At 34.8% G+C, this 24,140-nt stretch overlaps 1 protein-coding gene across 1 annotated transcript in view; it reads right to left on the bottom strand.

Annotated features, from left to right (window-relative positions):
* Positions 1 to 6,424: 6,424 nt before the first annotated feature.
* The window catches only part of LOC129226224 (cadherin-86C-like), a 67,011-nt gene continuing 49,295 nt past the window's right edge, over positions 6,425 to 24,140 (bottom strand). The window contains exons 18-25 of the mRNA XM_054860822.1: positions 23,587 to 23,661; positions 19,502 to 19,541; positions 19,284 to 19,408; positions 18,169 to 18,270; positions 17,211 to 17,353; positions 14,290 to 14,541; positions 9,513 to 9,741; positions 6,425 to 7,499 (exon numbers count right to left, since the gene is read on the bottom strand). Of these exons, the coding sequence (XP_054716797.1) occupies positions 6,425 to 7,499; positions 9,513 to 9,741; positions 14,290 to 14,541; positions 17,211 to 17,353; positions 18,169 to 18,270; positions 19,284 to 19,408; positions 19,502 to 19,541; positions 23,587 to 23,661 (2,041 nt within the window). The remainder of the gene's footprint in view (positions 7,500 to 9,512; positions 9,742 to 14,289; positions 14,542 to 17,210; positions 17,354 to 18,168; positions 18,271 to 19,283; positions 19,409 to 19,501; positions 19,542 to 23,586; positions 23,662 to 24,140) is intronic.

The raw sequence follows: 24,140 nt of genomic DNA, 5'->3' as shown, positions 1-24,140 counted from the left end.
TTGAAACAGCAGCTAAAAATTGCTCAAAAAGTAAAATATAATTATATTTTTTTAAACACCATCGGATACTACTTTTAGATATAACTTTCGATGTCGGCTGAAGCAAAAAATAAAATTATACGCAACCGCAATTCAATACAAATATAAATTTCACTTAACCCAGGTTCTTCAAGGACATTGACAGACATTGCATTGATAACAATATATTTGCGTGAAGGTGTAAATGTATCGTTCTCTTAATTTTGAGTGGATTTTCGGAAAAATATAAACCAAATATGATTACATAAAATTTTATCTATGGTTTTTGCACTGAGTTCAAAAATTACACACGCTCACACGCACACACAAGCAATTCAAATCATCGATAACAGTATATTTGCACGAAGGTGTAAATGTTTCGTTAATAAATTTTGAGTTAATTTTCTGAGCAGAAAAAAAAATTGAAATTTGCAAACATAAACTTTTAAGATTAGTTGTTATTTTAAAACCATTAGCATTGTTTTTCGTTTTTTATAAATTCAATATTCACCTGAGGAGTTTTCAAATGACACTGAATTTGTATTTCTACTTAGGTTATAAATAGCTCAAGTTGTAGGTCAAATTTTACTTTCAATAACGATTTCTCAAAAGGTCAATTTTAAAAAACTTAATGCTCCTTTTTCTAGAAAACTACTTCACATATTGTACTTGTTCACCACATTTTATTTATATGTTTAGACTTATACTGCAGTAAATTTTTGATTTGGGACTCGCATTTCTTCCTAAACTGCTGTTTTTATGGTCAAAAGTGTTTTTTCCCCCTTAAAAAGTGACTATTGTTAAAATCTAATCATTTTTTCAAATAAATGAAGTTGACTTAAAATTTCACGTCAATACATTTTTCGATATTTCTAGAAAACACTCAAAATTGTATGTTTCTATCATTAAACTATTTTGAGAAAAAGGTACATAAAGTTTAGCAATTCAACATTACGCGCATACAGGGTACCGAGTCTCTTTAATCGAAACTACTAAGTTACGCATGAAAAAAAAAAAAAAACTGTTGTGAATTAAAACATAAAAACTAATTAAACCGCTTAAAAAAATGCACCTTACCTGTTTCTTCATGGAAGTTAGAGATTTAAAAATCCAGTGTTGTAGTCATCTTCATGAGCAGTGTAAGGGAGCTTTTTTCTTGCAGCAGGAAGCGAGACCAGATCGCACGGGATGTTGCGGTACACAGCGGACTAATTGATCCTGTCCCATTTAAAATCTGTTACGTAGCAGAATTTGATCTTTCACGACTTGTTGTAGTCTTGCTATTTGATCTAGATTTTTCTGTTGTGTTCAGTTGTTTTTTTTTTTCTTTTTTTGTAAATAAATATATTGAATGGACTTTTGAGATATGTATTTTTTACTATGTATGTGCTTTGGTAATATGTGTGAATGAATGACATTTATGGTGAAGTTATAGTCATCACAGTAAAAATTATTTTCATTAAAATGGACATTTTTTTCTTTGCATTTCATCGTTGACAATTATAAGAATATGAAAAAATATATAAAAAGCAAAGCAGAAAAAACAATTTTTATTGTTGATTTTAATAATTATTATTATTTTATTTATTTATTATTATTATTATTATTTTTTTTTTTGCTTCGTAACCGAATGATATTTTTGTCAACCTAGCTTTTGGCCCTCTTGATTAGTGGTGTACACATTGGGTGGGGTGGGTGGGGGGGGGGTCGAAGGGTCTTATGCATCCTCCAAGATTTGTTCTCGAAATTGAAAATTTTCAGGATAATTTTTTTTATTATTATGCTTGCAAGACAGAGTATCTAGCCTAAAAGAAAATTTAAAATATAAAAAATACCTGAAAAATGCGAGCTTAAGACTAAAAATATATGCATTTTTTTAAACTCAAAGTAAAGGTCATACGTTTAATTATAAAATGATTGGATGTTTTTTTTTTCCCTTCCTATTTTAGCTCTGCATTATCAAGGTGATTTTACTTGCTATAGAAATACAACTATCCTCAGAAAACCGTATGCACATTAGTTAACAATAAATCACTAGCATTTTAACATAATAATCGTAAAGATGAAATTATGCTTTCAACTTCTGTAGATGTTATTGGATAGTACTTGAAGAGTTTTTGTTCTGTACGTAATATCTCTCTTCTCTCTCAATTCAGTTCTACTTGGTGTTATTTAAATCTTGCTCTGGACAAAAAAAAAAAAAAAAAAAATTAAGAAAAGAAAAAAAAAAACATAATTAAGATAAATGAATAATTCTTTTTTGAATTTTGATCCTAATCTCATCCAGTTTCTTTTCCCCATTGCTACAATATTGGCTCAAAGCATGTTGGTGTCGCTAACATCGAAAACTGAAAATGCCATAAATGAAAGAAAAAAATTCCCAGGATCACGATAAAGTGAGTTTGGAGAGTCAACCTCATAGAACTTTGGGTTTCAAAACAAACTGCCAAAATGAATGACAATTTATAACCATATAAAGACTGATATGACCAAACCGTCAGGCCCCGGAAAGTATACTCTGGCTGAATTAGTGCTCGACGTGGAGTTGAAAATCGTCCATATCTTTTCAGAACTATTTAAAGTGCACATGTAGAAGTGTGTTAAAGCTGCGAAAAAGAAAAAAAAATCGTTTTGAGATAAGATTCAAAACGAAAAAAAGATAATGATAAATTTGAAGTAATTTTTCCCCCCTGGTTTTTCCAATACATTTTATTTACCGATACAAAGTTTACGGAGCAGCCTATATTTCTATCTATGATCAAATCTTTTCAGAAATCAAACTTTTAAACTTTTTCTTCTTTTAATACTTCAAGCAAATTTATGAGGCAAGAAACTAAACACTATTCTAAAGATTGACACTTTAATTTTACTACTCAAAAATTCAGTCACTTAGACCTACTAAACGCGTCTTAAAACAAATAATCTGTATAGTAGAGGTAAACCTAACTTGGCAGTGCCGTAATGCTGCGATTAGGATCTCCGTAGCCTTCACAATGCAACCAGATTAGGTTTACCCACATTATAATTCAGGATATCTTACTGCATCTTTTTTTCCCTCTTGGGACTACACGTAGGAAAGCATTCATTTCCTCAAAATGGTTTTCTATGCATAGGTCGTCCAATTTTTCTTTCCGTTCTATGAAAAACAAATGGTTTCGGAAATATTTTCTTCAGTTCAAAAATCTATAAACACTTGAAAATGTCATGCATTTTGTTGCATGTAAGTCAGTTTTTATGGATTTACATGCAGCCAAAAGTCAAAAGAAGCAAAGCATAGGTAGATACTTTTAATTGAGACTATTTTGGTTCCATGATGAAGTTAATGATTTTGATTTTTTTTTTTTTTTGAAGATGGATTCCATTTATTCTAGCAAGTTGGAATAATTTTTCTCATGGTACCTTTTTCATTTGTCTTTGTTCTTGTAATTTTTTTACCTTAAATAAAACGGCCTCATTGTGGAGTCATCGGTTTAAAATCAGTCAACAACTGGGCTGGACACAGATGTTCTCTCATTGAAACTGAGATTACCAAGAAACTGATAACTAAAATTACTCAACCAAATCAGTGAGAGTTCGCAAGCAATGCTGTGATTCAACTCGAAAATGAATGAAAAAACTTAGCTTTTCCCCCTTTAAGCAAGGGCAAAGCAGAACATATGAAATTTACCGACATTTTGGTACCTAGACTTTTGTATCCATGTTCCAGTTTAACTGCAAAATTGCTTGTTGACTCTCACTGGCATGTTTAACCAAGCTTAGTAAACTGGAAGTTATTATGGAAATTATATTGTGTTATCAATAGTTAAATTATTTTTATGATTGTTTTTTTAAATTTAAACCTAAACACATTGTAAAAACTACCTTATAATTTTATTGTGCCTAAGAATTTGATAGCATTTAAAACATCAGACTTATTGCAAAGTTCCAAACAGTTATAAAAAATTTAAATTCAAGGAAACCCACTTCAGTTAAAAGAGGTTCGGGTAATCAAGGTTCTACTGCATATAGAGATTGTATGAAAACTGTAGGAAGAAAGAACGACACCTATAGACGAAGTAAAAATTGACACACTAAAACAAAAGTTCACCATCTTTTTTATTACACATGCTATGGCATTGTAGATGAAGTGATAGGGGAAAACATGAATCAGTGGTAAAAAATCGTTAAAAACAATACGTTTGTCAATAAATTCGTTTTCTATTTGAGTTAGTAAGAAGCAAAGGGATGCAAATGAAAGTTTTAAAGTTTTGATTAAAACGAGTTAAAAGTTCGGGTCCTAAATAAACTTTCTTTGACATTTCTTTTTCTAAATTTTGCCGTAAAAAAGGTAGAGGTTCTCGTACTAGTTGCACTGGTTATCTCTAACTATTAATTTTGGCCCGTACATACCTTTTGCTTCTTACTGCCCCATTTGATGATACGTAAAAACTTTGATCACATAATTAAAAATTATAATTGAAGCTGTTTTAAAATGCATTTAGCATTTAAAAAGGCATTTTAGCCATGAACGTATCAAACGTATCCTAATTAGAACATACCAGTTCTTTAGACATTCTACCATTTCTGTTGAGACTTAGAAGCAAAATTCAATCAATGCTTAAGAAACACCTGAAAACATTTATCTGCAAATGTGACAGGCATGGAGTTATGAGTTCTAGGAAAACGCTTCAGAAATAAGGCGCCGCATGAAATAAAAAAAAAAAATGATTCAGGTGTTTGCTTTTGAAAAACTTCTTAAAAACAAGTAGCTGCATAAAATCAAAATTACGAGAAGCATATGCCGTTGAAAAGCTATTTAGAAATGAGAAGTTGAACTAAACCGTAACTTCTGTACTCCAAACACTCATGAGAAACTACTATTAAATAAACGAGCTGACGTGTGCATCACATGACTTCCTTTTACTCCAATTTAATGTCATTTCCCCATTACTGGCAATTTTAATGAGATTCAATAGTTTACTCTCTAAATATCACCAACAGTGGCCAAATTGAAACCAGATTTAAAAAAAAAAAAAATCGCCAAATATGTCACCAAGTTGGCGACAAAACTTGGCGACCAAAAGACTGGCGATATATCGCAAGTGCCCAACAAATTATAACACCACTTGAGTTTACATCGAAATTAACAATGATTTCCCCCCAAAAAAGGGGCAAAAGACCCATTTAGAAACATCCGAATACCACCAAAAGGGGAGGTGCACAACTAGACCCCACTAGGAGTCTACGTACCAAATTTCAACTTTCTAGGACATGCCGCTCTTGAGTTATGCGACATATATACGCACATACGTACATACAGATGACAGGAGAAAACTCGTCGTAACTAATTCGGGAATCGTCAAAATTGATATTTCGCGTGTCTATACGTTCTTAGGCACTTATCCACGTCTGATCGAGTCGAAAAAAGAAAAAAAAAAAAAAACTCAATACTTATTCTGTGGTGAGTAAAATGGAAATTAAGGTCGATTTTTTTGAGTGAAATTTTTTTCGCGAATACAATACTTCCTTTTTTGTTAAAGGAAGTAAAAAAGAGTGGTATAAAATAAAAAAAAGCTATAGGCGTATGCGCTTTAAAAACACCTTATAAACAATTAGCAACATAAAAAGCAAATTTGACATAACACTTAAGAGGAGATATTTTTACAACCACCAGAAAGCCATGATACGTCCATTGCTAAATTGCATAATTTTACAACATTTTGAACGAACTGAAAAATACTAAAGCTTGTGGTTGAAACACTACAGGTCAAGATTTAAAAAGTTCACGAAGACGGCAGTGTAAAGTAGAAGTTTTATTTTATCGTGAGATGCGTATTCCTTTATTTTAAGTAGGTAAAAGTCGGACGGATGTTAGTATTATACAAATAAATATTCCACTGAATTTCTATACACTTTTCACGCAGCTTCATTCTCTATCACAGTCGATTTTCAAAACTAAAACTTTTAATCTGGACAACAATCACTCTTGTAATGTCCCTCAATGTAAATTTACTCCAGTTACCTTTTACAACAGCAATATTACAATGTTTGGGAGACATTCAGTAGTTCTAATGTAGAGTTTTTTTTTCTGGAGGAATCACAAAAGATATTATCGTAGAAAAGTCGATTTGAAACATCACTGTTTCAGTTTCTAAATAAGTTCATCCGTTTGATTATGAATACACAATCCAAGAATAATAGCTTTCCAATACGAATATTTTATTCGCAGTCAGCTTAAACAAGTTCCTTAAAACGTTGTTTTTGTTTTAAACATATCAAACATTCTCCTTTAACGTAATGCAAAATGATTTGAAAGCTAAAAATTGTTTTCAACTTGTAATGAAATGATTTTAATGCACGTATGGCATAAAATATTGACCTTGACCAAGTTCAATCTGTCCTTAACTTCAAAACGCAAGGCCCGACATCATGGAGAATCATCTCGCTCTCCCGCGGACTTAAGACCTCTTGTTTGCATGCCATCGTAAGCGATGGTGAACAGAGACTTCTTTTCCATTAGGTTAGACTTCTTTAACCTCAGTGCTGTACCATCTTTCCCGATACCAGAATCAGAATCTTCATCTTCCCCATCTGTGTGCAACAGAAGGTGATCTTCCGGCCTCGAATTTTCATCTTCAGTGGTTCTCAGTCCCAATCTGTCTGAATCTTCGTGATTTTCGCGACTGTCAACTGCGTCTGTATCGTCCAGTCTCGTTGCTTCTGAATCTTCCGTAGATAGTGGATGTAGTCTGGACATTCTTCTTTGCGCTGGACATTCTTCAGCTGCTTCTCCAGCTTCTTCCGGTGGGGGCTCTTCTGGTGCCTCACCATTACCATTTTCTTCTTCTGCAGCTGCTTCTTCTTCTTTCTCTGCCTGCTCTTCAGCTTCTGGTTCTTTTTCTTCCTCTGCTGGATCAGTGGGACTTTCTGGGGCGTCTCCACCCTCTTCACTTGGTGGTTCTTCGGGAGGATCTTCAGGAGGAGGTGCTGGACTTATAACAACCGTTCGAGAATCATCATTAGGCTCATCCCCATCACCTGGTTCTGGTGGTTGAGCTTCTGTGCTAGCCTGTTCCACAGTTTGCTGTCGTTGAATGTGTCGCTGTGCATGTTCTGGAACACGGTGACGGTACATATCCGGATGTGGTCCTTGAGTTCTATACGGTTCCGCAAGTTGATGATGGTGATGCCTGTGGTGTTCTGGATGGTGGTGAGTGTGAGCAAATTGATCAGGGTATGGATACATAGGATGCGGTTGCATGTTCGGATGTGGTCCTCTTTGCATCCCGGCGAACCCGTGGGGAGCATCTTGAGGATATCGTCTGTAATCTGGAGCATTGAACTCCGGTCCGTCCCATCTCTCTAGTGGCATCCTGCCAGTACGAGCATATTCGCCCTGCTGGTTAAAGGGTACCCAAGGAGGACCGTGTGGATGAAAATGGCGTTCCATCTCAGCTGGGTCATCTGCAGCAACAATAACATCACCTTCGGTTCTGTGATACCTAGGAAAACAAAAAGTAAAGATCACCGTTCGAAACGTGGTACAAATGCAGTTATTTTCATTTCCTTGAGAGAAACACAAGAAGCATTGGGTTAAAGAAAAAATTTCCTATCAAAGAAGTTCGACTGGAATATCCGTTTTATTCCCATCCTGAATCAAATGAAATTAGTTTTCTTTTCCCGTCAGTGCGCACGTGTAATTCCTCGAGCGTATAGGGAATCACTCGACGTATAGTCATTTGACAACTTCTATATATATCTTACTACAAGTACAGAATATCTTCGATTTAAAAGATACTCGATTTAACAATAGCCTCAATTTAATGATACATTTCCCTGGTCCAGATTTGACGGCACTGAATATCTTGGCTCTTCGATTTAACGATGTCCTTTAATTAACTTTTCCTTCCCCTTGCCAATCATTTAACTGGGGTTATACTCAACTAGGTATATATTGCACAACTCCAAAACGTTAATATTTTGCAAGCAGCATTTCGTGAAGCGTATCATTTTGCTTCTCGGATGATCCAAGTGGTCTTTTTTCCAGTTTTAGCCAAATAATTGCGAAGTTTGCTTTTTGCATCTTGAAAATTTCTCCGTGTCGCTTATTTCGCATAGCCGCACAGTTAATCGAATATTTATCATTATCAGTTGAGTGTTAATAGTGACATACTTTCCATAATCTTTTTTTTTACTTTATATTTAGTTTACTTCATATTTTTACTATTTAATTTTTAAAAAAAATGTACTTTTGAATGATGTTGCTTTTCAGATTCTGGCGGAAATTATTTTTAGTCATCCAAAATGCCATGCTGTTCAAGAAATGGCCTTGAAAGCAGTTTAGATCTAAATCAGATAATATTGCACACATCTCTACCTCAAGAAATTTGGAACTTTTAACTTTGGAGCTTGTTTTATTCGCTCACCGAATGCCTATTTCTTCATTACGTTGTACCCAAATTTCGTTAATTTTTAAGCTATAGTTTCGCAGATAGACAACATTAAAGTAGAGTCGTTTCTTTATAAAAACCATTTAACATTGAAGTGAAAAAAATCCACAAAACAATTGAACTAAGTCATTAACTATGCTTAAATTTGGGTGAGCCAGAAGGTCTTTTTCGATTAATTCTCCCTATTGCATTTTTTTCTCACATTTGTGACAGCAAAAGTTTCTAAATTTCATTTCATAAGACTACTTTTTAAAAATCGTTAGATCTGTTTTAGCTTTGCAATTTTAGCATCTAATGATCAACCCCCCCTATTAGATGAGGGCAACTACATAAGAGTTTGGGTGGGGGGAGGGAGGAAGAGATTTTGCTGTTGGAAGTAATCTCTTTCTATATTGGTTTAAAAGCAAGAACTGTGCTTATTCCTTATTGGAAGAGACATAACTTCCTTGCTTTTGCAGCTTTCTACGGAGTTCGCGAAATCTCTTTTTTAATCCACCATCGGACTTAGGAGAAAGCTTATAGCTGTTTGTAAAAGATCATTGGATGCTGAAAATCCGCCCTCTGAAAGCCACAGTCTTGTTTACGGAGGTTTCACTACTTTTCTCTATGTCTTGCTATATGGATGCCTCACTTGCAAAATCGATTAACTCCATAAAACAAAAAGTCGAGAAAAGTGATGAAGACGGTGTTATAGGAGTGAGGTGGTGTTATAGGAGGAGTCCATAGGAGTGAATGCGCCCTCGTGTTACATTTTCTGCCATCGCAGGATCAGAATGTACTGAAGCAAAACTGAAATATAAATTCACATGCAAAGCATTGATAAAGCACTATTTAGGCAGAAATGAGGATTTTTTTTAAAAAGTGGAGTCAATCGATTTGGCAATTGGGGCATCCATATCGTCGCCTCAGAACAACAGTAAGATATCTTAGTATTATTTCTGGGATTAGCTATCTTATTAGCTCTGAGGCATCGATATGTGTGTCCCCATGTTTCGTATTAAACATGTTTGTGTGTGTTCAACTGTCTGAATCTCTGCTTTTCCCAACCTTTCAACACATTCAGACCTGGAGAACTTGAGTTGCTGCGTGGAGGGGGACGCCTCATGCGGGGGTGGTTCTGGTCCAGGCTCCCTGTGCCTGTAGGAGGCCGGAGGCACCCTTAGATGAGGATCGTCTGCGTTGAGGGCCGTCTCGCTCACGCTCCGCAGGATCTCGCCGTCTCGGACGTAGGGCCGCTCCTCCTCGTCTTCCCGCATCGGACTGCGGATGTAGAGGATCTCCGTCCTCCGTGGCCCTGCAAAGAGAGATTGGGTTAAGTCAGCACAGAAAGCACACGGTTCTGATAAGTTGACCTCGGATCTACCAAAGTAGGGGTGAGGAATGACTATTTGCGTTGCGGATGATGATGATAGAAGCTGTGTCCTAGGCTAGGCTAACTAAAAGTAAGGCCTCAGGTCCACAATGCTTTGAAGGAACGCCCTCTCTACTCTATCACTTTAAGTCAAAGTGAAATAATGTTTAACATTTATTCAAAAAAGGAATTTTTATTATTTTCACAAAAATACATGATTTTTCAATGTTACGCATAAGTTAAAAAAAATACTAAGGCCCCTAAGAAGATAGGGCCCCAGGCCCAGGCCTAGTTGGCAGATGCGAAAATCAGGCCCTGAACTGTGTCATTCTAACAGGGAAATTATACGTTAGGTTGATGATAGAACAAACTTTTAATCATAGCATCGTAAAGCATGTTTTTCGAAACATTATATTTTTGCCCTCGTGTTTCCGTTAACCGAAATATGATTCTTTAAAGTCAGCGACATTTTTAAGAAAAGTCGCCAAATTTTGTGAGTTTTAGTTGAAATTTGCAGGCGGATGTTTTGCCTCATGCAGCTGGTGAAATAACGTGAGATCTTTTTCAGAAACAAGTCTACACTTGATAAGATAATTCTTTTATTGAATGTCGTTAATATTTCTATTAGTGAAAAGGGTAACATATGTAAAATATTAGGGTCATTCTTCAAAAAGTGTAACTTTTCTGTCACACGCCTTTTACCAGTAAAAACTTTAAAGAACAATTCATTTAGCAATGATTTTTAATTTCATCAAAAATATATCTATTTAAACCTGCCAAAAATTTTTTAATAATAATTTTAATTTTAGTATATATTTTTGGTTCACAACATGTGAATTCCCACCTCCGTGGCATGTCACACACCTTGTGTGACTGTTTATGTTGCTTAACAACTAGTTTAATTAAAAGTATATACTTATTTATTTATTATTCCTTTCACAAGTGTCTCAAATACTAATTGTTTAAGTATATTCTATTTTTTAATATTGTGTTTTAGTTCGTTTTAGTGGGACAAGAAGTCATGTCACTTATTAAATTCTCACCTCCATTACCTAAACACAAAATGCCATTCCTCATTAACACGTGGCAGGAATGACATCAAATTTTATTTTCCACTAGTGATACCCGCACGGCTTTGCCCGTAATAGAAAAATCAAAAGGTCTTTTGGTTCGCCTGTATATTTACAAATAATGTATGGTGAATTTTCTCGCCAGTTGGCTCGTACCCATCTTACGGTTCCACGTTATGATAATTTCGTATCTCGACAATTGGCTTGTGCCCATGTTACGGTTCCACGTTATGATAATTCCGTAATTTACTCGTCCATCTTATGATATTTTTTTTATTAAAATTGCAGTAGAAAAAGAACCACATCGAATTTTCGAAAAATCGCTTCTAGGTGCACTCCCCCATGCTACATACTAACTTTGTGCCAAATTTCATGAAAATCGGCCGAACGGTCTAGGCGCTATGCCCGTCACAGACATCCTACAGACATCCAGACATCCTCCAGACAGAGAGAAATTCAGCTTTATTATTAGTAAAGAAGATGATACAAGGGAGCCCCCTTGTTTATTTTCAGCCATAGTTGAAGTTGTGAGTTTTTGTTGAAAACCAAGAAGATAGATTTTGCTTTAAAAACTTAGTGTGGTTATTCTGATTTCTCACCTCCGTAAACTTGAATTTCAGGGATGTAAATTATTGTAAAAAAAAAAAGTGAACATGTTTTTATATGCTTAACATGTGCAGATTGTAGCGACGAAGAAAAAAAAAATTACCTGAAAAATGTATCTATTAGGCCTATGTTAATAGAAAATTCCTCACCTCCGTGACAGACCTTATCAATGTCATTATTTCTGAGGTGAAAATAAATGATAGAAAAAAAAATACATCAATAATAGGCATTCTACCGCAATTAAATTGCCAGTATATCCTCAAATTTACTAAATACTATTTTTTAACGTACATTTGAAACGACTAATTAAGCCATACTTTAATTAAGAGAGCTTTATATTATATTCCCAATTATCATTAAAATAGCTGATTGTTTGAACAATTAATAAAATTACTACTTTGATATTAAATTGTCCTCGATTTTCAAATATTAAGTTTATTATTATTATTATTTTTTACTTTTTATGAACAAGGCATTTTTATTTTCATTTTTTTTCTTTTTTAAATTTATGAGTAAAATAATTGGAACTTAGCTGGCCCATTGTTTATGGTTACTTCTAGTAGGTAACACTTTCATGTAAGAACGAATAAAAAGGAAAACAAAAGGTTTCGAAATTGAAAAATATTTGCATTTAAAAGTTACGTTTTCTGGAGAATGGCCCATTAACTATTGTATTCAGTAATTTTTACAAACTATTGATTATGTCCTTTCATTTATCCATAATACGGGAAGGAAAATGTTTTTTTTTTCTTTGCAAGCTTTTAGGTATGTATGTTAATATTTCTGCGAACTATTGTAAACAAATCTACAACTTGTTTATCTAGTTACTGTCGCCAAAAATTTACTCAAAACACGGAGAGCTGCCTTAGAACTACAATCCTGCCTGGTAGTGACTGTAGTAAATTAAATAGGAAAAATTCCTTATAAATTGAGAATAGACTCGCTGCTTTCCAATTTCAGAATAAATTTAACTTAACCCCCAACAGATTTTTTTTTCACTAGCTTAACTCAGCTATGGTTAGTTTGAAGTCCACAGTACTATATTATCAAAGGAACGATAGGAGAGGATTATGGTTTGGACTATAGTATTCTGGTGAAAAATGGTCAACTATTGAATAAGCTGGTGATTGCTTATGGAAAAACTGGCAAGGAATGAACTGAGACAAGTGCTATGAAAAACTGAAAATGTTAGAAAGTTTTGGATTGCTATAGCCGATTCAACATCGTTTAGAGTTCGCTACAAGCGTTTGAAAATACATTAAAAACATAGGTCTTCAGTTGGGATGAATTTTAAGGTTCGCTACAACCGAGGTATCGTTACATCCCGAGTTCGGTATAGCAGGGTTTGACTGTACAGTGACCTTTCACTTATACGCGACCAAAGGGGACATCGAAATTTTCGCGCATGAGTGAAAAATCCAAAAGTCAGCTTAAATGCAATAAGTTCACATCTGTTATAGTAATACTAATAGTTTCACTACTAATACTAATGAATAAATACGCATATAATTTCTGTTTATGCATTTTAATTTTATAAAAATGTAAAATTTGAAATTGTAAGCTTTGTCATTTTTTATATACAGTACAGTACGTAAGCGAATTCCCCAAAATCTAAAAAAGTCACGTGATCAGAGCTATAGTATACGAGTATGTAAAAGATCCTGGATAGGCTACGTCAGTGCTTACCGCTTGACCACGACTTTTAGTGACGTCACTCGATGTCAACTACAAGACTAATTCCACCCTCAATTGCACACTTGTGCAAAAAGGAACGCGTTCTTTGAAGAATCCGAACAATAAAGTAAAGGTGTGTGAATGCATTCCAAGAGACAGAACAAGAAGAGCACAAATCTTCCGATAAACAAAGCGTAAATATGCGATTTAACTAAAACTTGAAAAAAATTTATCGCGCATAAGTGAAAGGTGCATTTTAGGTTTCGTGTATAAATTGTGGCATCTTCAGTCCTGTGCCCTTTTTGATGCCGCGCGTCCATTGTGCGACGGGGATGCCCGACCGTACTCTGTGGAACTGACGGACAGCTATTCTTCTTCTACGCCTTTGTGCCTTTGTTGGAATACCGCTTCTACATAAAGGACTAGACTGTCTGGCACCACTTCGGACAGTTTTAAAACCAGGTGTGACGAGTTTGCCTGACAGCCCTGGACGGTGTCCGACTTTGTCGTTGCCGAAAAACCGCAGACGGGGAGGTGTGCTCCATGTTAATGAGGCGCCGGTCGACCAACGAATCCGGGCCCTGGTTTCTTCTACAAAAACGACGTAGCAGTGTTCGTCACCAAGTTTCCACCAATGGGATATTTTAAGGGGGCTTAGTGGACAAGCCCCGTTTCTTCGAAAAAGACCTCGATCCACACTTTTGAAAAAGCAGATTGCTCTAGGACTTGAGAGAAACAGGTGCCCTTAGGCATTTCTCCGGTTTCGTTGGAAACCGTGATTTTTTTTTCGTGACCACCACTGAGGCAACTGTGTTTGCCTGAATTTGTAACCCCATCAATGTAACGATTTTTATTTTTTTTTCTGTAAATAAATTTTTTTTTCGTTAATTTTAAAAAGGGGTTTAGTCCTTCCTTGTTCGTGGTGTGATTTGATTTAATGAAAAGATTGGAATTGTTAATCTTTACATCTGTGACTCACGACGTCACAAAATAAACAAGAGTTAACATTGTTTTCCTATATCACTGGCCGGGCTTGTAAGAAAATCGCGCATAACTGAAAAACGCGTATAACAGAGGTCGCGTATAAGGCGAGGGATCACTGTATTAGTGCTTATTTAATAAACGAGAAATGATCATTTACCATCTTCCGAGTCCTCCCCCTCTGCTGTGGAGGCCGCGTCGACTCGGAGCCTGGGGCGCACCACTTTTCTAACGACGACGTAGTTGCCGAGCCTCCTCGCTTCGGCCTCTCCGGCCATTTCGCGCACCATTCTATCCGTGCCGGGGCTCAGGGGCCGCCCCCGCCTGTAGGCGCGCTCCATGCCGCCCCGCTCTCCCGCCACGGCGGGGATGCCGCCGTCGGGGTAGAACCCGCGCCTGGCAGGCGACTCGTCTGAAACAGAAAAAACTTGTTTTAGATGCTACCCGTCATTAGAAATAAATAGATAAAGAGAAAAATAATTAAAAAATATTAAAAATTAATTTGAATTTTGACATCTGGAATTCAAATTATGTTTTACGCAATCACGTGTATGTTTTTGTCTGTATGCAGGTATGACTGTGTGAGTATGTGTGTTCGTGTGTGTGTAGGTGTGTATGTGTCTCTGTGTGTGTGTATGTATGTATGCGTCTGTGTAGGTGTGTATGTGTTTCTGTGTGTGTATGTATGTATGTATGCGTGTGTGTAGGTGTGTATGTGTTTCTGTGTGTGTGTATGTATGTAGGCGTGTGTGTAGGTGTGTATGTGTTTCTGTGTGTTTGTATGTATGCATGCGTGTGTGTGTAGGGCACGGACGCACGATGGAGACGGTTTTCGCTGTAGGAGCAGCATCGAGAGGGGCCGGTTGACGGTGGTGCTGCAAAGAAAGGCGGGGGGGGGGGGGAATAAAATCATAGGAATTCAAAACAGTCAAGTGAGAACAATAAGCAATGTGATTGCTTAATAAGTAAGTGACAATGAAACATACACAAGCAATTAAAATAAATAGTGATACTCGTCATTGGAAATAAATAAAGATAAAAATAATAAATAAGTAAATGACAATGAAACATACACAAGCATTAAAAACAAATAGTGGCACTCGTTACTTGGAAATAAATAAAGAGAAAAATGTGTGTGTGATAAATAAGTAAATGAAACGCAACGAATAAGCAAACAATGAATAAGCAACGAAATATACATAAGCTTAGAAAATAAATAGTGATACTCGTGATTGGAAATGAATGGATAAATAAAAAAATAATAAGTATTTAAATGACGATGAAACATACATAAGCATTAAAAATAAATTTGTAAATAGAGGGAGGCATATCAACCTCCTAGACTTTTCTACTCGTTCTTCACCGTGTCAAAACCTGTGCAACAAAGTGGTATTGCTTAGCTGCAAGTTTCAATGTAAGCAAGTGTTATCTACATTCCCCAGTTTCTACATTAAAAGCAGGATTGTTGCAAATCAATTTGTAACCACGCTTTTAACCCCCGACACACAAAGGAAGGGAATTATACGTTTGACGTATAGCACTCTTGAGCCTAAACGGATGGACCAATTAAGAAAAAGAAAGTGTTGATCGAAAGGACAGTTAATAGAGAGTGTTCTTAGCTAGGTAGCGTCTTCGGATGACATTCATTAACGAAGATATGAATTAAAAATCTCTAAAAGGTTTTCCGCGATTTTTGCAGTGGAGACATCTTTAAAAAAATTTTAATTTAATTTAATTATTGTCCTAAATAAAGAGTATTTTTTCTGCGTTAATAGAATGTGTTTGGAACTTTCATGATAAGTAGAATTCCAATTATAAAGCTTTTTTAAAGAAGATTTTAAGTACGACTAATCCTTTATTCACGCGATTGGTAACCAAATTCATTGTTGGTCGACAAGGAAATTAAAAGCAAGTAGTGTGATTGATTTGGGCTTTTAAAAGAATTTTCAATTTTCCCTCTTGATTCTACATTTGCGACTCAGTCGGGGATTTTTTAAATTTTTAAATACAGTCGGATCCCGACTTACGCGAGGGATGCGTTCCAATACTCCTCGCGTAAGTCGAAATTTCGCGTTGCAGAAAAGTGTTGTGTATATGTTTTTTTATTAACATACTCAGTTATTTTAGATTTTTTAAAACACCTTTTAAACTATTTTAGACCATTTTTTAACTATATATTACCGTTTCTTACATAAAGAGCTGAATTTTTACCGTACTTTTTAAAAAAAGCTGCAATTCAACATAAAATACTGTTACGATGCACAAGATCAATGAGAGAGAAAGAGAGACATAAAAATAAAACAGTACAGTACGTACAGTATGTAGTAAAAATAAAAAACTGCACTGTAAGCGTAATATACATGAAATACGATAAGTTATATTTATAACTTACAAATTGAAGATGATGATTTATGCTGCGCAATCTGATCGTCATTCTAATATAATTTTAAATGCAGTAGCTTCGCATTTACTATTAATAACATATACACCTATTTTAACACCCCTCCTTCAGGATCTCTACAATATACAGTATAAGAGCAGACTCCAATTTCATATTGTTTGCATTTTGCTTAAACACTACTCTGCGAGCTTCATATTAAAACTAAGGTCTGTGCGTATCTAGAATCTTTATCTTTTCTTAAATTGCCGCAAACTTTCACCTTTTGTTTCCATCTTCAAACTTTGGATGAACAGCGTGCCTATGTGCCACAATATTTCATCACCTTCCATATTTAGAATAAATACATGAAAAATGAGAAGTGGTGATATATACACCCTAAGCACCAATAAAGCTATATTTATAGTGCAGTGTGTGGGAACTTGCGCAGTCAGTGATGCTGAAAGGATGAAAGTACATTCGCGAAGTCATAACACAAAACATTTTAACTTCACTTGTAAAACAAAAACCAATTGCGACTTAGTTTTCAACAAATACTTCAAACTGTGTTTTTATTCAAGCTTTGGATCAAGTGACTCGCTACATGCCAATCACAAATCAAACATAACACGTCATTTTTCAAAAACTTGTTTTTTTTTTTTTTTTTTTTGGAATAAAAAGAAATATCCGTGATAGAAGTTTACCGATACTTTGTGCGTAGGAAGTCGTGGTGGCCTGTTGCGCCCTATGACGAGGGGAGGGCCTTTCTTCGTCGGACCTCACGTGACTTTTCTTCAAGGTCGTCGCCTGACCCTCCTGCCAAGAAGCTCGAGCGCGACTGTCCGCCCTGGAAGAGGAAAAAATAGTGAGAACGAGTTACTTACTGCACGAATGTAATGGTAGTTAACAAAAACATTAGGGCCCCTGAGAACTTAGCACCTCTAATTTGCTCGGATAATCATGTTGGAATGGCTCTTGGGGATATTTCTTTGGTAATTATGCATTGTAAAAATCAAAAAAGGAAAAAAAACAAAAAAAAAACAAAAAACAAAAAAAAGGGGGGGGGGGGAACCCGAACACTTACAAGTTTCCCGTTATCAATTTGACGTTTGCATATTTCCAGGCGTGTTTATTTGCCCTTAATGAGTATCTCATAATAAACTTGCAGACAAAAATCTTGAATAATATACATAGTATTATCAAAAACTAAGTGTAATTATTACAATGTGCATATAAAACTTAACGCAGTTGAAATAGAATTTATCATTTTTGAATTTAAGAATTACATTGTATAAATGAAAGAAATAATCTTGCTTTGGGATTTTTGGTTCATATTTTCGTTCCTACTTGTCCAACTTTTCCATTGCTAATAATATATAAAACCCCTCCTAACGGACACCCCTCAAATGCGGAGACATCCCTCTTATGCGGACACCCCTCTATTGCGGACAAAACAATGGTCCCGTTAGTGTCCACATTAGAGGGATTTTACTGTAATATATATGTAAAGGGTAACTATTCTGTTAAAGGTTATGAAAGTACAAGGTTAATAGTATCCTTAAGGTTATGTAAATAAAAGATACATAATGTGTTGCAGGTTATGCACGTAAACAATAAGTAATATGTTATCGTATCTTGGAAACATGAACCGTCAAGTTTTACCTTTTTCTAGATTCCGTGCTTAGATTCACAGCCCCTTCTTCTTTGTAATGAATGATATTTTCTTCTGGTGCAACTTTATTCTTTAGTTCCAACATATCTCGGCTGGAAAAAAGAGAAAAATTAAATCTAATAATAAAAAATAGATCTCGGGATGCTTCGATTAAATTAGTGTTACGCTCAGGAGCATTGAATCTTTTCTGCTGTCAACTCCAATTCTTAATGGAACTTAAACTGAAAAGTTATTACGAAATCTTTTACTACTTTGCTGTTTTTGCATTTCGCTGCAAAGTTCATGCGCAAATTTCATTGATGTTGCCTTTCTTCTTCTCGAGGTATGAAAAATTTTGGTTATAGATTATGTTTTGAGATTTATTGCAGTTTGAATTGCAATTCATATTGAGTGTGTCCGAAAGTCACTTTGAGGCAACAACTATAGCGATAACGCATTTTATTGCCTTTGGCTTGCTATCTTAATTCCTCTTAAAGCATTTCAAATTAATTATGTCTTGTAGTTGTTTTGAAATTAATTTCCGTGGAATATCTATGAATATTTTTAACCAAGTAGTTGTTCTTCAGCAATCTGTACGCAGGAAAAGTTTTTAGGTAGGGATTAGTTTGTTTATCACTCAGGGTGGCATATAAGCAACCTTTACTTAGCAGGACCCCGTAACGATTTTGCGACTCCTGATTGGCCAGTTGACGCAAATGAGTCGTCCATGCTTTTTTCTCACCCATCGCATTTAAACAAGTTTCAATTTTTAAAAATTCTGAGTTCAAGTTTGAATGTTTTAATCCCCCCCCCCCTTTGAATAATGTCTGAAAGATCTTGTTTTGAAATGAAACAATAATTAGAACAAACGAAACAAGCTATAAAAGAGAGATATTGTTTTACAGGATAGCAAATTAGCAGTCACCACGATTTCTAGCAAAGTAAAGGTTGTTCATATGCTTCGGGGTGCTTAACCAAGGCCTTAACGCAACAACAGGCTGAAAGAACTTAACCTTTAGTTGTCTTGATGTAACATTTTTATCATAAAATTATAATAATAATTAATAATGGATTCTGCAAAAATTTTAGTTAAAACATTATCGAAAAAAGGAGGAAGAATCATTACCCTTCAGCGGTCTTTACGCAACAACAGTATAGGAAGAGAGCGATGATGGCCAGGATCATAAGGATCACCAGAGCTATGAGAAGCCAGAAGACAATATCAAAGCTACTACGATTGATGGCCTCTATCTGGAAATAAGGGACAAACAGAGCACATTTAGTCATCAAGTAATCTTTTTCATTCAAAAGCTAAAGCAATAGACATGCATGTATGCATCTTACCCTTGTCGATGACAAGTAATAGTTTTGGCCCAAGAGGTTCCTAGAAAACATACGAAGAAATATTACTAATGATATAGATGGATAAACAAAGAATAACTCCAGGTAAGTGCTTATCGAATCTAGTAATTGTTTAGTAAGCCGTTTTGTGCAAACTTTGCAAGACATAAATGAACAATGATTTAGCAAACCTTTTTGTGCAAATTTTACAAGACAAAATTGAACAATGACTGAACAAGTACTTTTATGCAAGCTCTACATAGTTAACTCAGCCTTCATCGAGCAAATTAGTTTGTGCAGAGTGTAAATACCAAACCTTCAAACCTATGATCATCTTTTTCAATTTTTAAAATCCGATTCCATATGATTCTTTGTTTTGAAGACTGACTACCTTGAGGGGGTTCCGGACACATTTTGAAAAATATGTTATAAAACAGTTTAGAGTTTTGAAATTTTTTGAATTTATTCACCATCTATTCAATGAGCAAGATCATAATTTAAAGATTTAAAAAAAATAATTAAGTAATTTAATTTTTTTTTTTAATTTATTTTAATGGGGTTGCTTTAAATCGCTATAACTCCTCGGTCAATTTTCAATTAAAAAATGCACAAATATCTAAGCTTTAAATTTTATTCGGCGATTTAAAAAAATGGTTATTCAATAAAAAATAAAAAATATTTGAAGAAAAATTTCCAAAAATTCGAAGATACTTTTTTTTTTTTTAGAATCATGATTTTTGTAGTAAAAGTTTTTTTCAAACTTGCCGAGTAAAAATTAAAGTAAACTGTTTAAGAAAGATATCCTCCAAATTTCATTTCATTATCTTTATCAGTTTTTGACTTAAAAGAGTTTGAACGCAAAAAAAAAAAAAAATCGGAAAAAATCGCATCATGGAGAAAAACGCGTTTCAAGTTTTAAAGTTAAATATAATGTTAGTTAAATGCATGCAACAAAAATAAATAATAGCTTTCGTTCTAATTATGATAGAAACAAAATTCAAACGTACTTTTAAGCAAAAAAAAATGGAGAAGTTTTTTAAATGATTAAAAAGAAATAGCAAAACTCTTTTTGGCTCAGTAATTGGCGCATCTTCTGAGACGCATCCTTTGCTCAGCAAAAATTATAAATTATTGTTTGTTTAATTCATTGAAATTTATTCGCATTATATCGAAGGAGAGTCGACGTTTTTCATAAAATTTATGAAACCAAATACGGATCTAACATACTATGGATCCTTTTAGGGAGTACATGAAATGCACCGGCAATTCAGTCATTCCAGCCAAGGACTGAAGTTTCGTGCTTATTAGCATAGGCGGATTTAGGACTGAGCTCTTGGGGGGGGGGGGGGCAGGATTTTTCTTTCTTTTTGTGAGCAGCATTTTAATTTGCCCCCCTTCCCATGTTTTGGTTTGTTTCCGGTGATGCATAAGGCCATGCTTTACCTTTTTTTTGTGTGTCGTTTTCATTTAATGTGTGTTTTCATGCTGTCCTTTTTTTACTGACCTTAAGAGAGGTGACTGGAGAGCGATGCAGGGCTCAAGAGAGCGATGCAGGGCTCCCTTTTAAGTGGGATATAGAATATCTTCAATTTTAGGGGGTCCGGGGGTTTCTCCCCCGGAGGAAATTTTGTAAAATGGATACAAAATTTTGCATTTTGAAGCCTTATAAGGGTTAATTGGACAGACAAAAATCTCGGGGGGAAAAATAGACAAATATATATTTTTTTAAAGTTTCATGATTTAAATGTGCTTTGTGATGTAAGTTAATACTTTAAAAGAAATGCTGTACAGATTTAGAAAATATAACATGAGAGTAACATACTACTTATTAGAACAATTCATAATTTATACTCTTGATAAGAAATAAAATAGAAGCACAGTTTGCTTAGGAGTTTCAAAGACTTGTCTAATTATTTTCAAGGTTTGGTTCGTTAGATTGGGTGTTTTGGCACAAGAGCCCTAGTAGGCTATACTTCGCTAATTCTTTTCAAGAATTTTGGAAGATTTAATAATTTAAGGCATCTTATTTGCACTTTCCAGTCTCTGAAATTGAGTACTAGATTATACAGTTGTACAGTATTATTCAAACTTTGTAAAAAAACCCCAGCTATTTTAAGTTTAAAAGAAAAAATAAACTATAGAATTCTCTCATTACAACAAACTTTTTTTAAATTATAAGCAGTGCAGAAATCGAAAAGAAATAGAGGTAGTGTATCATTTTTTCTGGGCTAAACTGATTAACAATATGCAGTAGAAGCAAGATAAAAGCAATCAATACAGAAGAATTTCCAAAATACTGCATTTGGGATTAAATAAATAGCAAAATATGAAACATGTGACTCACAAAAATTTATTTCAAGTAATATGTTACAAACGAAAGAATCATGATTTTTACACTTTTGATGCAGGATGTAGCATGGAGCTGAATTTGACATATTTTGGCATTCCTCCCCCTAACCATTTGTTAGAAATTTTAAAATTTAAGGTTTGTAGCCACACGTTTCCAAATATTCAAGGTTTTCAAGCACTTGAAAATGAAATTAGTTTTTTCAAGCACTTACCATTTTTTAAGGAACAAATCATGCAATTTTTTTTCGAGTTACGGACCCACTTCAAAGCAGTAGCCCGAAGCTATAGCTTGTTTATCTTATAGGCAAATCCGGCCCTATATGTAATTCACTCTTACCTGCAGGTTTTTGTAATTTTTACGAAAATTCGTCAGTTTTTACGGTGTTAAAGGATTTTTACAATTTTACCAATATGAACGTGTGAATTCCAGAAGGTTCTTCAAAATCTTTCGTCTGTAACAACACAAAATATCTAATTTTTGAAATCACGCAAATTGAAAATAAACTTTCTGAAAAGAAAGAAAACATATCATAACAAGTAGATCATTCTATTATCGCAAATGGGGAGGGGGTTTCCCTTTGTTTTAGGTTCTAATTTAAAAATAATCGTCAATTATTATAAGTGTTGCAGCTGAATGCATAGCTCGTTTAGCCTATATTTTCATTTATACACTTGCCCAAATGGTTTTCAGTTCAAAATAGTGAATATAGGCATATTTTCAGCATCCCAGTGAAAGCTGTACTATTTGTATTTAATGTTCTTTTTTTTTCTTTTCTCCATCAGAAAAGGACATTCGCTATTCTCTTCATTTTCATTAAACTATTCAAAAAAGAAAAAAATAATGAATTTTTTGTTTTAAGATTTTGGAAGGTGTGTTGTTACTATTTTAAGTCCTCCCAAAACTGGGAGGCATTGCTTCCTATGCCCCTCCTCCTATAAATCCACACATGCCCTTCTGAACTAGTCAAAAAACAAAAAATTATTATTTAAAAAAATTTTTTTTTTTTGGAAGATGTGTTGTTACTACATAAAGTACTCCCAAAACTGGGGGGGGGGGGGGGCATTGCCCCCCTCTGCCACCCATAAATCCGCCCATGCTTATTAGCACTCATCAGTCAGGTATAGGAAGTGACTGAGCTGGAGGTGGGAAACCTCTTAAGGAAGCCAAGAGTGCCGAACAAACTGGTAGCTAATATATAATTAGCACCGACCAGACGAATGACCGAAGCATTGGTTAGGTTCAACTCGAAGATTGAAGGCAATGCAGTGGTATTTTCAGTAAGTTACCGCCCATAGCCAAGGCTAAGGCAGAAATACATGAAATACACACCAGCTCAGTCATTCCAGCCGAGGACTGTAGGGTGCAGGGAGGGTAGGCCTTAGGGAGTGTTGCGCAACAATCGATTCGTCTGCTACCATTGAATTTCCTGAAAGCCATTTATGGTTAATTTGATCATATTTTGCCCTTCTTTTTATTATGTTTGATGAAATTTGTTACGAATGAACTAATTGGTTTCAATTTTTATAACGTTTATAATGGCTTTAATCATTTAGTCTTGATAGTTCAAATCCTCCTTCGCATTAATATTACCAATTAATTATTTCGTCTGTTTTTTTATTCGCATTAATATTACCAATTATTTCGCATTAATATTATCAATTAATTATTTCCTCTGTTTATCAGCTGGAAATAAACGTATCTAGATATTTTTTTTTTTTTTAAACCAAGTTAGACTTACCCAATAATGTTCTCCACGTTGCTTAGATCCACCGTTGAAGATAATGGATATGATACCCAACAGCGAATGATTGATCTGGAAAATAATATAAATCTCCTAATATTACGTTTTTTCTTTCACATAGATGGAGAATATGGGGGTAAAGCGAAATAATTAAGATAACTTTCATTTTACAAAATGAACAAAACTGCAGTACATAGGGGAATAACATTAATAAAATAAATCGTCGCCTCATGGCAACAATAAGACATCTAACCCCAGGAACAACATTAAGATATCCTTCTGCTGCTCTGAGGCGACGAAATGTGGAAAATGTTCACTTTGCTCCATATATTGTCGCCTCAGAGCAACAGTAAAACATCTAATCCCAGAAATAACACTACGATATCTTACCGTTACTCTGAAGTGCCGATATGGAGACTAATGAAATATTTTCTATTGGATTGTCACTTTTTAACATCTTCAGTAGGAATCATGAAATATTGGACCAAAAATGTTGATATTTGGTACACAGTGTACTATGGAAAAGGGTATCTTATAGACAAAATTTTGAG

This window comes from Uloborus diversus, chromosome 7 (assembly GCF_026930045.1).
Source record: "Uloborus diversus isolate 005 chromosome 7, Udiv.v.3.1, whole genome shotgun sequence".
In the NCBI taxonomy this organism is placed as follows: domain Eukaryota; kingdom Metazoa; phylum Arthropoda; class Arachnida; order Araneae; family Uloboridae; genus Uloborus; species Uloborus diversus.
The sequence above is the reverse complement of the archived record's forward strand: the minus strand, read 5'-3'. Positions and strand labels throughout refer to the sequence as shown.